The 16,840-nt window shown below is 36.1% G+C and overlaps 1 protein-coding gene across 7 annotated transcripts in view; it reads right to left on the bottom strand.

Annotated features, from left to right (window-relative positions):
* Positions 1-16,840, bottom strand: part of LOC139766291 (trimeric intracellular cation channel type 1B.1) — a 37,297-nt gene that overhangs the window by 8,180 nt on the left and 12,277 nt on the right. For 2 of the 7 annotated variants that reach the window (XR_011716829.1, XR_011716831.1), the window contains exons 4-7: positions 16,675-16,763; positions 16,331-16,418; positions 14,904-15,024; positions 13,719-13,966 (exon numbers count right to left, since the gene is read on the bottom strand). Coding sequence is in view for 3 of the 7 variants with exons in the window: in XM_071694743.1 (XP_071550844.1) it covers positions 3,833-3,873; positions 13,810-13,966; positions 14,904-15,024; positions 16,331-16,418; positions 16,675-16,763 (496 nt within the window). In the remaining 4 variants the exon portion in view is untranslated. Of the gene's footprint in view, positions 1-3,794; positions 3,874-3,995; positions 12,161-13,718; positions 13,967-14,903; positions 15,025-16,330; positions 16,419-16,674; positions 16,764-16,840 lie in introns of those variants that run through there. The other 5 variants (XM_071694742.1, XM_071694744.1, XR_011716830.1 and 2 more) reach the window with 4 other exon arrangements.

Below are 16,840 nucleotides of genomic sequence, written 5' to 3'. Positions count from 1 at the left end.
TGAATCATCTTGTTTGGTAACTTCAGCTCTGATTATCACAGTTGCTCTGTTCATTTGCATTACATTTGCTTTTCAATCTCTACATTTTTCAATGACTCTCCAAAGTTTAATTCCTTAACATCCTGGTATCATTCTGAAGCAATATATTTAGCAAAGTGCACTCTTAGAAGGCTCTTTCTATTACTTTTTCTGTCATAATATTCTGAAATATGCCTACATACATTTCTTTAGTATCCATTTTATGAATTTTGGAGCAAAATATAATATTTTCACCAAACATCTCACCTCAACAATCTCCATATTTCTCCCAAAATTGCTTAAGTTTACAGATCCAGGTTCAGGTTCAGTTTCCTAAGATTCATTTCCTGAATCAGAGTCATATGGAGTTCTACTGTCAAGAGCTTCAAGTCCCATTTCTATGCTATGGCCATTAGGGGTCACATTCACGTTATTTCCAGGAGGTACACTAGAGTTGTCTTTGACTACCATTTTTCATTAAATAAAAAAGAAGAATGGGATGAAAAAAATTTAAAACCTTATAAAATCATGCATATCCTTCACATCATTCCATCACCTCCACTATTACAACCAGAACAACAAACATTCCAAAGAACCATTCCATAACATAACCTGTGCAACAATCAGGAATAGTTTCCCTTGATTCAAGTTTGCAAAGCTTAGGAAAACTGCCTGTTTAGACTGACATCACCTATGAATGCACACATCATTTACTTAACAATGGTTGAGGGCAATCTGGAGTGAACACCAAGAGTTATACACAATTGACTGTCACTCACATATCCAAAGGCATCCTTCAGGCATCCTTCAGGCATCCAGTACTCCCTAAATGGCACAATAACCATAAAGATTTACTGTTCTTCCAGAGTTAAAATTTTGAAGGATATGGAAATTTTCTCACCAATTACATCCAAAGGCTTGGTTTTTAAAAATTCATGTCCTCTATAATAGTGACAAATATATGTCACCAATGCAAAATCATGAAATCCAACCAAGCCACCACAAAGAGGTACCCAAGCATGAGGGGTACTTGGTATAACCATAAAGTGAAAATAAAAAACTAGCATCAGAGTAAGATTTCCACACTTCAGAGGCATGGCATAGGGATTTGAAAATAAATTACAAAGCACTTGGCATAGCCATAATGTGTAATCTATCTTCAAAGCCCTATGTCACTCGAGCAGGTACATCTACCACTAAAGTCTGCCACTAAAGACAGGAAGTCCTATTCTGATAACAGAGATTCTTTTCTTCTGAGCACTTACTAAACTCAGATTACCGGTTTACATATAGTGATACTCTCACATCTAAAGTGGCTGCAGTTCCATGTTCTATTAGACAGTCAAATCTGAAGCAGTCTAAACTCATAAGCTCTTCCAAATGATCTTGATGATTTTATCATTTAACTAACAATTCTCAAACCAAACTGCTGTTCTCTTCCCCTTTTTCTTTATTTTTCATTCTATATGCAGGCTCTGCGTGTGTTTCTTCCATTAGCGGGACCAAACAGTTCTTGTAAAGCCACTGCATCACATAATTATCATGTAGTCAATGACTGTTTCTTTCCCCTGCATTAACAAGATGTGTAACTCTTTACTTTCTTATATTCTTCTCAAGAACTACAACCTGTCCCTTTTTGAAAGAAAAGCTGCCCATCACCTCAAAAGCTCTTAAATTCATGGTCTTTTTTCTTCTATTCCTTTTATCGTTTCTCATATTCTATTCAAGGCTTGACCACAACAGGGATTTGTGTAAGGAATTACCCACAATTTATATGAAGGTTCATCTGCGAAATAAATAGTGATAAAATTTTCTAACATACTTAAAGTTTTCACAATAAATTTCTTTTATGTAACAAAAAAAAAAAAATACTTGAAGTTCCCAGTATCAATATCAAAATGAAAGTATCTAAACAATTATCTGTTTTCCATTTCTTTTCAAGGAAATCATACACAAATAATTTTTTCAACTGACAAATACATCTAAAAATGTTCATAAAAATCACAGAATCTGCAGAACAGGCTTTTGATCTGAAGAAAAAGAATATCTTTCATATTTCCTAAAGCAACAGCAACTATTTCACTTGTGGCTTTAATCTGACAAATTAACACCTTCCAAACAGCATGCATTATTCAACATTTATCAATATATAGTTTGAGACACCTACTTTTATAACACGTCTTTTACTGGTTAAAAGGCAAGATTATCATAAATCACAAAGGGATTTTGCATAAAAGCAGCAGGATGTCTGTACATTTTATGGGTTATTACAACAATGGTGTAAGTTATACAGTTAAAGGCCCCATGTGAATAATGGTTAATAGGTTACTGATCGATTGGTCTAGAGACTTTATTACCAAGGCACCATATGGAGTCTATTAGTTTCCATAGGTTTTTCTATACCTTCTTGCCTTTTCCCACCTCAGCAAGGTAAGTCACGAACAAATGATTGACCCTCAGAGGAAAAATCCTTGCTTTACCCCTCTTATTATAATAATAATAATATAATAATGATAATGATAATAATAATAATAATAATAATAATAATAATGATAATGATAATAATAATAATAATAATAATAATATGAAAGAAAGAAAGAATAACACTTACAATAATGATAGGCAGAATATTGAAAGTTCATGCTCATAAAATCCATAAACTCCCCAAAATAGTTGTCCAGTGCATTCAAGACTACTGATAACTTGAGGCATGAGCTTTCAGTAAATAATTTAAGTAGATGTTTGTCAAGTGCTTTATATAAGCCCATATAAAGTACAAACAAATAATATCTGGATCCTGCATTAGGTGTGCAAAAGTTTCTCTAAGTTCACAGAAAGTTTACATCAAAATTTGTAACTCATTTTCGAAAAATCAATGAAAAAAAGATCCATACACTGTTTGGTCCAAAGGATTATGGATTTCTTTGTGTTCTATCTGAAGTAATAATAATAATAACAATAATAATACTTATAATAATAATAATAATAATAATAATAATAATAATAATAATAATAATAATAATAATCCAGGGAGTGGGGGGCTGGAAATCCTCCTCTTGTTTCACTTTTCCAAAAGAAGAAACAGAGAAGGGGCCAAGTGAGGATTTTTCCCTTAAAGGCTCAGTCATCTGTTTCTTACACTACCTCACTATTATGGGAAATGGCAAAAGTGTAAAAAAAATTTTGATAATAATAATAATGATAATTTTTCAGACATATTCACCATTTCTCGCATGAGAGGTAGCATCAAGAATAGATGACTAAGCCTTAGAGGAAAAAATCTTCACTTGGCCCTCTTCTCTGTTCCCTCTTTAGGAGAAGTAAAACAAAACAGGAGAGGATCTCCAGCCTCCACTCCCACCCCTTTTAGCCACCTTCTCCAACATGCAGGGAATATGTGGAAAGTATTCTTTCTCCCCTATCTCCAGGGACAATAATAATAATAATAATAATAATAATAATAATAATAATAATAATAATAATAAAAATAATAAAATGACCCAACTGGGGGACCCATGCCTGGAAGTGCCTCCCACCCACATCAGGGCCTGCATGCAACAAAACCAAAGTACACAATGAGTTTAATGTGCAAATCCCCTCTCCCTTTAAGAGCCATACATTTTAGTAAGAAAAATAATGGATAGCAAGGTTTTCTATTTTTATTGGCATAAGCATTTTGTACTTAGTCATTTGATAATAAAATGCACACACATTAAAAAATGAAGTGTGTTAAAATGTGAGAAACCATTTAAATTCAACTATGGGAATTATCAGACCTGATATGTAATACAGCTGGTCACAAAGGGTCTCATTATCAACAATGCCTTCCTTCTACCTGCCAGCCATGTTCGTGATCTACAAACAAATAAAAAGCCGACTTCACTAGAAGGAAGCTCCAATACCTTCTACCTATCATTACACTCAATCCTTTTATAACATACCAAATTACAAAGCTGGAAACAAAGAAAACAAATCTATAATATCCATGGTTCTCAAATCAATTCATAATTCTTATAAATCCACAGCTTTTGGTTAAACCAGCATCAACAAAAATGAGCACTTGTAAGTAATATTTCCAAGTAAGAGGAAATCATACATGAATGCACAGAGCAATCAGGCAAAACAGAAAATAGATTTCTGGATAATTTCAACAAGCAATACAAATATACTCTATCAGTTCTGTGCTTGAGTATAACAGCATCAAGAGCTAGCAGCAACTAAACCAGGATTTCAGTTTGAAAAATGTTGTAAGAAATTTTGATAATCTTTTCAATGAAGTGCACAGAATACAACAGTATCATGTATTAGATCTGCATTAAAATGATAAAGTACACAGTAAGTTTGTACAGTAATATTATCCTAAGAAGAATGTTTGTATACTTCTACGAGATGATACTTACTTCCATGGTTGACTCTTACAAGAACAAGGGCAATGATCATGATTCTCATGAGGACAAGGACAGTAGCTACAGTTCTCACAAGGACAAGGGCAACATCTAAAAAGTTCTGAAGTGCACATGTTGAGGCTGTACCACTCAATCCTCTCACATGACCAGTACCATGTCACTTGTTACCTATTTTTTTTTGCATTACTTTCATTATAAAAAATAACTTTTTATCTTCAAAACGCCTTGGTCAACCAATTTCGTAGTGACTATAAATATCGTAAGCTATGAGCCATTCAAGTGTGAAATGGCACAAAAGAAAAAACATAAAACACAACTGAAAGACAATATTGTACTTATGTGTGAAATAACTACAGAAACACAAGCTAAGACTGGTCTATTGGTTAACACTTGGAAACTAAATTGCCTAAGTAGGGTAATTATGTCATCTGCAGGAGATATACGTCTGAATTCAGCCTAAAGAAATTACCACAAAATAAGCACAACAAATATCATGGTGCTGTACATAACGACAGCCAGTCAAACACAGGATCAAAGTGAACTCTTGACAATGAACTCCACACCTCTTTATATTATAGAAAATTGAATATGAGAAAGTAAGCTCTTATGCATCTATTCATATACATAAGTACATAAGAGTCTCAAATGCAAAATTTACTCTCTGTACTCCATAAAAAGGTATTGAGATGTATAATATCATCAAACAATACACCAATATGGCTAAAAAAGTGACCAAGTCTACTGACAAATATCTTATATCTATGGGAAACCCAAATGGAAATCAAAGACTAGCTGAAAGATTAATCAGTCTCAAAGTTGAAAAAGAACTAGCATTATTCATAAAATGTACTTGTTTGTCCTAATATTAGTGATAAATCCCAAAACTCAACTAACTGGTGTAGCTTATCCAAACAACTAGAGCTAAAAGGAATAAAATTCACCTCCAAGTTCATAATCAACAAAATCCAGTCCATAAAAAGATTTCTTGTTATAGTTACCTCACTACATATATATATCTCTATCCTCACTTCTTGTAACACAACATGAAGTCAACTCCATGCCTTTTGTCTATCAAGTGGCTTTATCAACTGAAGACACAGCCTCCCCACTAGATTCTTGAACTAATAAAGCATACTGATTAATAACAATTAATTCCTCATCATCTAAGTCCAAACTTTACTTTTGTTGCTGAATCAACTTACAAGGGAACAAGTTAAAAAACACCAAGGATGAATAAATGTAGACACTATTTTGAAAGGTTCTTTAAACCACCTAAACAAGCTGCAAGTAGATTTCCCTTTAAATCATAAACAGTATGAGCAAACTATTTCACTAATTTGGAAATGATCCATGAGTTAACTTAGAGTTACCCTGAGCATTAACAGGGTCTTTCCAAAAGTTAGCTGGCATTCTGGCCAAGACCTGGAATACATGGCCCCTGTTAAAGCATTAATGACTCCTCAACTTTCATTTGTTTCTAATAGCCAGGGACAACAGCTGTTGGGAAAATTTAATAGTTTATTATTGTAAATGGACCTTCCATGTTAAGTCTAGACGTCTTGAGTGGAAAGGAGCATGAAGTATGATTCCTTAAGCTCTGTCACGTGTAGAGGAAGATATGATTAGTATATACAAAGTAGGTAGTATCTTATAAATTCTTCAGTTAACAATCCTTAACCAACGCTATCCTTGATCCACTGGTGTCATATCATTACCATAACCAAATGGTAATCTTACCTTACTCATTAACCATCCTGGTATATGACAAGATAAGAAAAATCTACCTCTAAGGAAAAGCCCAAGTCCATGAACTTTTGATTTCCTTCAACCATTTAATGTAAAAATATTTCTCTCTCAAATCCCCATACCCATCAAAGCTTGTCTTTCATGATAATATTTTACTATAATCTGAGAAAGTGTATACTGTCAGAAATAAGTCAATACAAAACATTACTCCGCTGTCAAGTTCATGCAAAATCCTGAGCATTTCACACTCTATTAACTTCTAAAAGTTATTTCCTACCTTTTTGTTGAAAGACTCCAGGCAACTGTATGTCTATCTATTTAAAATATCTATATAATTACATACACACTAAAATAAGAGTGCCAATAATGATTAGTAATAAAAACTGTTATATCTGTACTGCTCACACAAGCACTACTGCTTTCCTTAAATGTCCAGCCTAAAATAAGCACTGGTTGTATATATGGTAAAAGCACAAAAATTTTGAGGTAGTTCATGTTCCTAATCACACACAACCCATCACCAGAAGAAAAGGACCAGCCCAGGGGAACAGGATCCCAAAACACTCTGGTGTTTAGTACTATCATGTTAATGCTTTTAACAACATGGAGTTTCACAAACATATTAGCATGGTGGCCCATTAGGTTGGGTGTTCATTGCTTTAATGGATGCTGTTTTAATTCATAAACTGAAAAACAATCAAAATATTCTGTTCATCTATGAACTGAACTAAAAAACATTCAAGTTGGTTCTCATCTGACTCAATAATCTGCTGAAATAATTTCAACACAAATGACTTAGTTTGTTGAAATGAATGTCTGAACTAAGCTCAAAGTTTCAGAATTCCAGCCTAAGTTTTGCCAATAAACTGCTAACACTGAAAGCAAAAGGAAACAAGATGTTCTACATAGTTTATGAACGTTGCCAATTCCCTTAATTCTAATATGTCTTATGATCTTAATCAGACACCATATTCTGCTCAGCTTGGTTTGTTATTAGCAATGCAAAAAGTTTTTATCTCAAACACCTGGAGTTCAAATCCCTAACTATCCCCCAAAATCTTTTCTTTTCTTTCAGTTTAAAATGGATATTTCTGCATGAAATTTAACTAGTAATTATGCTTCAGTTATTTAAGAACTATATCTATGATCTCAAGGTGGTCCACTAACATGATTCTAATCCTTCTGTGTCTTTGCTTTTCACTTAAAGACAACCTTTCTTCATCATTGTCAATTACAGTGACCACAGTAATTTGCTTCTGAATCGTAAGACCTAATAATTGGAGGATTTCCATTCTCTGTTGAATTTCAAGAATACATGTGAAAGTTCTTAAGATTAGCATTTCCGTCATTCATGTCTCCCATGTTAAATCTCTTTTCTAAAAGTAAAGGCAGAAATCCATCATATGCAGTGAAGAAATGGAAGCTGTAAAGTACAAAAGGATTGTTCTGGAGATGGATACAGACATCACATTCAGAAATACAGTACTGGGAATCTCCAACTTACAAATGAGTTACATTGCAGGGTGCTGTTCATATGACAAGTTGTTCGTAAGTAAAAATATATAAAGAAATGATGATAAATATGCACAAAATTAAAGTAAATCCTATAACTGACTCTAAAAATGCATTAGATATTGTATTCCAAAATAAATAAATTTACTAAAACATCATATTAAGCAACATTTAATGTATTTAAGTAGTTCCAAGATTCATGAGTGACTGTATATTGCACAAGAAATTATAGTGTGTTCTACAGAGCTAACATGTAAGTATGGGTTTTTATTGGCAAAACATTTATAAGTCAGGGACTCTCAGCATTACAATGTTCTTACTCATGTACCTGCTCATCTTGTCCCACCTCAGCAGATATCAAAAACAGATGAATGGTCAAACTTTGCCATGAAACATTAATTTGGGGTTCTTTAGCCACTTCTTGGCCATATTTCGGCAAATGTTCATACAAAGCTGTTTTCCAATAAATCCAATATATTGTACTGTAGAGGACAAATTTATGATGATCATTTCTAGCCTTCTTTTAAGGTCAAACATTACAACCCCTAGTTGGTTGATAAAATGGGTACCTAGCTCAGGCTAGGATGAAGGCAAGCAAGTATGAATATGTACATGGGTATATATGTATATGGCTGTGTATGAATATATGGGTGTATATGAGTGAATATGGCCAAATTAAACAACCATGGAGACATCACACACCCCTGCCGCAAACCTACATTCACTGAGAACCAATCACTTTCCTCTCTTCGTACACGTACACATGCCTTTTATGTATATATATATATATGTATATATATATATATATATATATATATATATATATATATATATATATGTATATATATATGCATCAGAAGTGGAGGGAACAATCACCCCGCCAATTAATACCAATTTCTCAACTGCCCATATCCCATATCTCTTGCACATGCTATCACTGCTTCACTAAATATCTCCCATTCCCCTTGCTTCATTTGCTTACAACTTTAGCTATTCTATACCCAATCTCTTCTAGTATTTCACACACACACACACACACCTCTTTTTTCCAAGCTCATTTCTTTCTCACCCTCTTCTCATTCATATTAGCTTCTGATGCATATATCCTTTTTGTCCTCTATCCTCATGTTCTTAACACTACCTCACTAATATGGGAAATGACAAATATATATGAAATAAAATATATGTGGTTTGATTGACTAAGTAATGAGGGGGTGGGGGATATGTGTGGTGATAGAAAGAGTGGTTGAGAGAGCAGAAGTGGCTTTGTTGAAATAGTTTGGACTCGTGAGGGTGGGTGGGGAGGATTGACAGAGAGGATGTACATGTCGAAGATGGAGGGAACGAGAGGTGGGAGACCAAATTGGAGGGGGGGGGATGGAGTGAGAAAGATTTTGAGTTATCGGGGCCTGAACATGCAGGAGGGTGGGGGGCGTGCGGGGAATGGAGTGAGTTGGAGCGATGTGGTGTGCTGGGGTCGACGTGGTGTCGGTGGATTGAGCCGGGGCATGTGAAGCGTTTGGGGTGGGCCATGGAGGGTTCTGTGGGGCCTGGATGTGGAGGGGGAGCTGTGGTTTCGGTGCGTTGTTGCATGACAGCTGGAGACTGAGTGTGAACGAATGGGGCCTTTGTTGTCTTTTCCTTGCGCTGCCTCGCACACATGGGGGGGAGGGATGTTGTTGTTCCATGTGTGGCGGGGTGGCGATGGGAATGAGTGGGGGCGGACGGTGTGAGTTGTGTGCATGGGTATATATGTGTGTGTCTGTGTGTGTGTATGTGTGTGTGCGTTGGGATGTATAGGTGTGTATATGTGGTGTGTGTGGACGTGTGTGTGTGTGCATGTGTGTGTGGGTGGGTTGGGCCATTCTTTCGTCTGTTTCCTTGCGCTGCCTCGCTGGTGCGGGGGACGGCGACGGGGCAAAGTGGGTGAATAGATAAATATATATAGGGGAGAAAGAATACTTCCCACGTATTCCCTGCATGTCGTAGAAGGCGACTAAAAGGGAAGGGAGCGGGGGGCTGGAAATCCTCCCCTCTCATTTTTTTTTTAAATTTTCCAAAAGAAGGAACAGAGAAGGGGGCCATATGAGGATATTCCCTCAAAGGCCCAGTCCTCTGTTCTTAACGCTACCTCGCTAATGCGGGAAATGGCGAATAGTATGAAAAAAAAAAAAAAAAAAAAATATGAGTGAATGGGTCTTTCTTCATCAGTTTCCTATGGGTGTATATGAGTGAATGGGTCTTTCTTCATCAGTTTCCTATGGGTGTATATGAGTGAATGGGTCTTTCTTCATCAGTTTCCTGGTGCAAATTTGCTGATGCAGGTAATGGCGATCAAGTATAACAATAATAATAGTAATTATCTTTTTTATTTTCTTATTATATTTGATTGCTGTTTCCCACGTCAGCAAGTTAGCACCAGGAAACAGACAAAGAAAGACCCATCCATTCATATACACACATATATACATACATGTACATACACATACATACATATACAATCACATACACAGACATATACATACACATGTGCATATTCATAATTGCTTCCCTTCATCCATTCCCAGTACCTCCCCACCCCACAGGAAACAGCATTGCCTCCACCTGCATCAGTGAGGTAGCGCCACGAAAAAGACGAAAAAAGGCCACCTCTGCAAACATTATTCTCGTGCAGTCATGTGTAATGCACTGAAAACCAAAGCTCCCTATCCACATCTAGGCCCCACAGACCCCAGTATACCCTGTAGAGGGAATACAATACAAAATGTCACTTTGTTGTAATAAAAAATTTAATAAAATCAATAGGGAAAACAAAAAGGAAAAAATAATGTGAATGGAACGTTCAACTCATTAAATATATGAATAGTACTCATCATTTTTCTGCTGTGCCTTCTGGCTTGATTTAACTTATACTTAAGTACAAAGTTAATGATGCATTCATCATCATGATCTTGGGGAAAACCTATCCTTTATCATCATCACAATTATGTCAGAGACTTTCATTTAGGATTTTTTTTCATAATGATAATGTAGGTAGTAGTTGGGAGGCACCAGGAAGGTATATTACCAGTAATACCCGCCTGGGTATCAGAAGGATCAATGATGGCTGTGTAGTTTGCAAGAACTTCAGATGTTATCAAGTTGCACTCCTCTGACCTACGTACCTGTCTTTTCTTTCTGACTCACCCTCACATGGACTGCTGAAATTCCATCCACAAACATGATCTCTCTTTGTCACACATAGCACTCAACAACACTTAACTCACACAACTGATTCTTCACTAACTCTAGATTTTCCTTTGGTGAGTCCCATGTGCTAGCCCTGCCTTTTGGCAAAATGGTAGGAGCAGTAGAAAATGTAGTAGGCAGGAATATTAGGCAGAAACTTCTACTTTAGGTAGAAGGAGTAGGTAGGAATATCAGGCAGAAGCACTAGGTAGAAGTAGGCTGGAACACTAGGAAGATACATCAGGTAGAAGTAGTCATTAGGAACAAGGTAGGAGCTCCTGAAAACACTATGCTAGAACTGCCGTCTTCTGGTGGCCTGTTTAGGATGAGGCACTAAAGGCTAAATGGAGCACTGCAGTTAACCAGTTATGGAGACTCTCTTAATGTGGCCACTCCCTTGACAGAGTTCCCAGAGAGAATGGAAGTCAGAGATATAAAAAGATGGATAGATAATGTGTTTGTCACATTATTGAAAAGATTCTATACAATCCACATAAAGTATCAATAAATACTCAGCATGTAGGCATCAAATTTGCTTGAACTGATACAAGAAAAATACAATATAAAATAAGAACAATAAAAGAGTACATATTTCTTTCATTTGCTTTACAAATCAAAGTTAGCAATATCATACTGTTACTCCTAATATACAGTAATAATTAATGCTTTATTATATTATTAGTAAAAATACTCAACAAACAATGTAGCAGTAAGTAAAATTTACAATGCTCCATTATTGTGAGATATGTATAGCATATATCTTTATTCTAATATCACGTTGAACCATGTATAAAATTTATCATATCAGATTCTGGGAACTCTAAAATAATTGATAGCATTTCAAGAGCTAAAACACTTTTTTGTAATAAAATTCTTCCACAAATCACCATAATTCATTAGCTTGAATCATTCCCTGAGAATATTGTTTTCTTGTTTGTACACATCTTTAACATATGTACTATTTACACAGGTGTGACCATGTTATGTCAAGGAAATACATCGTAAATTCGGGCATTTTGACTATTATTGAAAATGCCAGTTTGCAGCAAAGCCGTGAAAACGAGGACAATTGATAAGAATATCTTAACAACAAAAAAATCTAGTATTGAGTGGTTTGACCGTATAATGCGTCTTGAAGCAACTGCCCCATGCATCATATGACATTTTATTGATTCCCATCTTTCTAATACCCAGCTGATGTTTGCCTCCACCAATTATCCAGTGGTGTCATTAGCAGCCTACCATCACAGCTGGAAAAAATATCATCCACCTCAGTCACCTACAGATCATCAAGAGCACACAAAACACACGTCATCTGAGTATGATGCCACATGTACACAGTTACCATCATAGTTATTTTTGAAATAAAAGAAACAATGTCTGAGGCACTAGTGAGGATATTTCTGGTGAAAGGGAGCTTATCTATTCATTTACATTTAAATGAATTTCTGTGTCTATAAATAAAATGTAAAAATAGGTATGGTATGTACAAGATGTATACAAAGACATACAAGTGTGAAATCAAGCCTTAGAGAACTAAAAAATGTAATGTCATAAGATGTACGCAGTACACAATAGAGATACACCACGTAAAAACCATAATAATCAAATGTTTAATAAAGAGCATTTATGCTCTTAGCTCAGGTCTTCCCTATCCACTCAAAACCATACCACACCAACACCACTGAAAGTATATTATTTCTTTAGCATTATCTTTGATAAAGTACGGCTTATATATTTTTTTCACTGGGGAGGGTAACTTTTGAGAAACTCTGCAGTTATGAGGTTAAAGGCAAGAGTTAATCAAGGATCCTAGGTTCAAAAGTAGCACCAGACCTGAGACATCTCTCCTGGGCCCCAGTTGTGGGCCAGGGTAAGGTAGCATCTCCAACTGTCCAGGAACTTACAGAAAAAAATAAGATATTCTGCAGTTTCCAAACCTGGTGTCAAAAAAATAAAATATGTGTGACTGAGGGAGTGAAGTTACACATACTGTGCCAGTGAATAGATATGGAAAGGTGTACAGTACAGTATTCATATCACAACATGTGGGACCATGTTTCACCTTTCTTTCATTCCTGTTCATTGTTTCTCACCTTAACGAGGCAACAACAATAACATTTGAATAAAATTTCTTACTTCCCTCCTTCTATTCATCTTTTGGAAAGTAATAACACAGGTAGGAAGAACTCCCACCCTGACTCCTGTTTCACTTATCTGCCTTCAACACCATACAGGATATACTTGGGTAAAATTCTTTCTTCCTAAAAATCTGTTAGATTTCAAAATCCAAACATTGTTTGCTCCTAGGAATTCTGGATTTTCAAATTTTGACTAGCATAATATTCATCTTCACACATCCCAACAAATGTTGTTATTATTATCAACTGACCCCAAATTTTCCTGGTACACAAGTCCTTCCCATCCCTCTTCCTTAATTCAGAGCAATCTTACTGTACTCGCTGAAAGGAGTCTTTTCTTGGTAAACTATAGCAGTTTCAAGTAACCTACTTCATGTAAAGATAAATCTTTTTCCCATGCTACTTCGACCGAAGTTAAAAATGATGCTGTTAGTTGGTCATTTAGACCCTACTGTGCTAAGATATACATCAACTAGTGTACTGAACTGAAAAAAATAAAGCCACCCTGCTTTACCTAAAGCTAACAGTCTATAGTTTTACTCCTAATGTTTCTTCATTGTAATCCTCTATAAAAAAAATTCTACATAAGATTAAAGAGACATACAAAAACTGAATAAATAAAAACTTTAATGCCTATGTAAACATTGAATTTCACATGCATACTTACAACAGGCTTCTCATGCTGTGCCTTTGTGTTAGTGGTCACACACTAAAAAGCCACAAAGTGCTTCCTCAGTCTTTTTTATTTTTCCCATTACCATTTTTGACAGCATCTCCCCCCTTATCTGCAGCAGCTCCCCTCTTGCCGCTAAGGGTCTGAGCCAATGAGTCCCATATGCCACCCAGGAATATGGCACAGAAGAGGTTCTCAAATGGCACAAATGGGTCATGGATGCCCAGCAGGAGAGATGACAGCTGTTGATACAACAGATAATTGAGAAAACATAAATACATATTCCAAGAGTGTAATGTATACAATAATGGAATAATGTTAAGAGGTAATGTCTTGCAGAGGAAATACAAGAAGAGAAACTCATGAGAAAAGGAAGAAACTGCAAGTTAATGATGGCCATTACATTAGGATGGCAAAGTAACACTGTGATAAACATTAAAAGTTGCTGGTGTCAACAAAAGTCCATAGGACACTATATAAGAAAAAAAATAGCAAATACAAGCAATATAACTGAGTTTGAGAAGAATAGTTACACTGCAAAGTATGGTTGAATGGAGGAGTCTCAGAGGTTAGAAAGATTTACATTCCAAGTTGACGGACTTGGTAAAAAGGAAAGGTATACTGAAGTATCAGATAACATTTTAAAACATACAAATTGATAGATGCATGAAAGGCAAAGAAAAACAAAAATATATTTGATGAAAGAGAGAATATTTCTGTACTGTGACTATACATTGGTCTTTAGAAGTTTTACCTTACAGTTCTTGGGATATCATGTTGGAACCCAGTACATCAAAGGAGCAATTAACACTCTTAACACAGTAGTATGCATATATAGGTGGTTGGCCCCAGGGTTTTACTAACTAGGGTCAACTATGCATGCACTACACCCACAGCCCAAACTTATAAACCTGGACTAGCATTTATCCAAAATGAGCTCAGGAATTACCCCTGAACAGAGGTGGACAGGTGGAAAGTTAAATTTCATTTCTTAGCTTAGATATCTTACGTGGATAAACATGTCTCTTCTTGTCTCAAACACCTTTCTGCAACACATATATGAGCCAGGGAACATATTGCAAAATTCTTTAATTCAATGAGCTGTCTAAGTGTGTTAGCACACACTAAAGTAATTTCTGGAATCAAATAGTAACATTTCTTAAGAATACACAATCATACCTTGAAGTACACAAAGAAGATACAGATGCCAAAATAGACAAGAGAATGAGGTGCAGAGATGATATCGGTCTTTTTGTCCAACACAAAGATGAGGGCAGCAGCAATGGATGCCTTGGTGGGGCTGTAAAAAAAAGAACAAACATACACATTTTTATATTTACTGATAACTAATCCAGCATATATATATGAGTATATGAGTGGAGGCCATTCTTAAATCATTTGTTTTATCATACTTTGTCGCTGTCTCCTGCATCAGCGAGGTAGCGCAAGGAAACAGACGAAAGAATGGCCCAACCCACCCACATACACATGTATGTACATACATGTCCACACATGCACATACACATACCTATACATCTCAACGTATTCATATATATATATACACACACATACATATACATATATACACATGTACATAATTCATACTGTCTGCCCTTATTCATTCCCATTGCCTCCCCACCACACATGAAATGACAACCCCCTCCCCCCGTATGTGTGCGAAGTAGCACTAGGAAAAGACAACGTGGGCCACATTCGTTTACACTAAGTCTCTAGCTGTCATGTATAATGCACCGAAACCACAGCTCCCTTTCCACATCCAGGCCCCACATTACTTTCCATGGTTTACCCTAGACGCTTCACATGCCCTGGTTCAATCCATTGACAGCACGTCGATCCCGGTATACCACATAGTTCCAATTCACTCTATTCCTTGCACGCCTTTCACCCTCCTACATGTTCAGGCCCCGATCACTCAAAGTCTTTTTCACTCCATCTTTCCACATCCAATTTGGTCTCCCACTTCTCCTCGTTCCCTCCACCACTGACACATATATCCTCTTGGTCAATCTTTCCTCACTCATTCTCTCCATGTGACCAAACCATTTCAAAACACCCTCTTCTGCTCTCTCAACCACACTCTTTTTATTACCACACATCTCTCTTACCCTTTCACTACTTAAATCAAACCACCTCACACCACATATTGTACTCGAACATCTAAAGCTGTCATGCAAAATGCACCAAAACCACAGACCTTTCCCAATAAATTCTGTGGGAGATCTACATAAAGAGAGCAAATTTATTTCCTGAGGTTCTACATCATGTAATGGTCTAAGTTCTAGGCATATTAACCTTGACAGTCTGATGTACAAAGTAATGTTAACATATCCTATATCTATTTTCTGCAATCAAAATATCTAAGTGCAACAGCTCTTCAAAACTAAAAAAAACAGTATGCATTATAAAATATAACTCCATATTATTCAACAAAAACAAGTATAAAAAAGGACCTTCCAGCAATGGAATACTTGGTATATTTTTCTCCATTTGTAAACTAACTGATGCAAATACATGCATAATTTGGTACTCTTCAAATATAAGTACTCATGCACATACTTATAGAGTCAAATAATAATTCAACTCACAAGGTAGGTTGCATGACTTCAACAGCCGCGGGTGTCCAGACTCCACGCATCAGGCGTTCAAGGATCTTCAAGAAGCCAGAGCCATTGCCTGAATGAAAAAAGATATAGTAACACACTTGCCCTCAACTCTAATATACATCTAAGCCTAAACTCATTTCAAAATGCAGTAAAATTATCATTCAATAATTAAGCGACAACTTCCCTTCAAAATTATGGCCATCACATCCAAGCAATAAGACAATCATTATAAAACTAGAATATATGAAAATCATACTGGTTTTATTATCAACACTGACAAACAACTTTAATGGAACACTGCTAAGTAGGCGCAGTACTGTACTCACCCTTGATGGTGCCAATTAGGACCATGCTTAGATAGCCGTTAGGGAATACCTTTGCTGCATGAGTCACTCCATCATTAATTTTCTTCACCCTGTAAAAAAGGCATCACGATAGGGTACAGTAATCCTGCAGCTGAGATATGAATGCTCAGGTAAAGATGCTGGACAA

This window comes from Panulirus ornatus, chromosome 57, assembly GCF_036320965.1.
Source record: "Panulirus ornatus isolate Po-2019 chromosome 57, ASM3632096v1, whole genome shotgun sequence".
In the NCBI taxonomy this organism is placed as follows: domain Eukaryota; kingdom Metazoa; phylum Arthropoda; class Malacostraca; order Decapoda; family Palinuridae; genus Panulirus; species Panulirus ornatus.
This window is presented reverse-complemented; position numbering and strand designations above follow the sequence as displayed.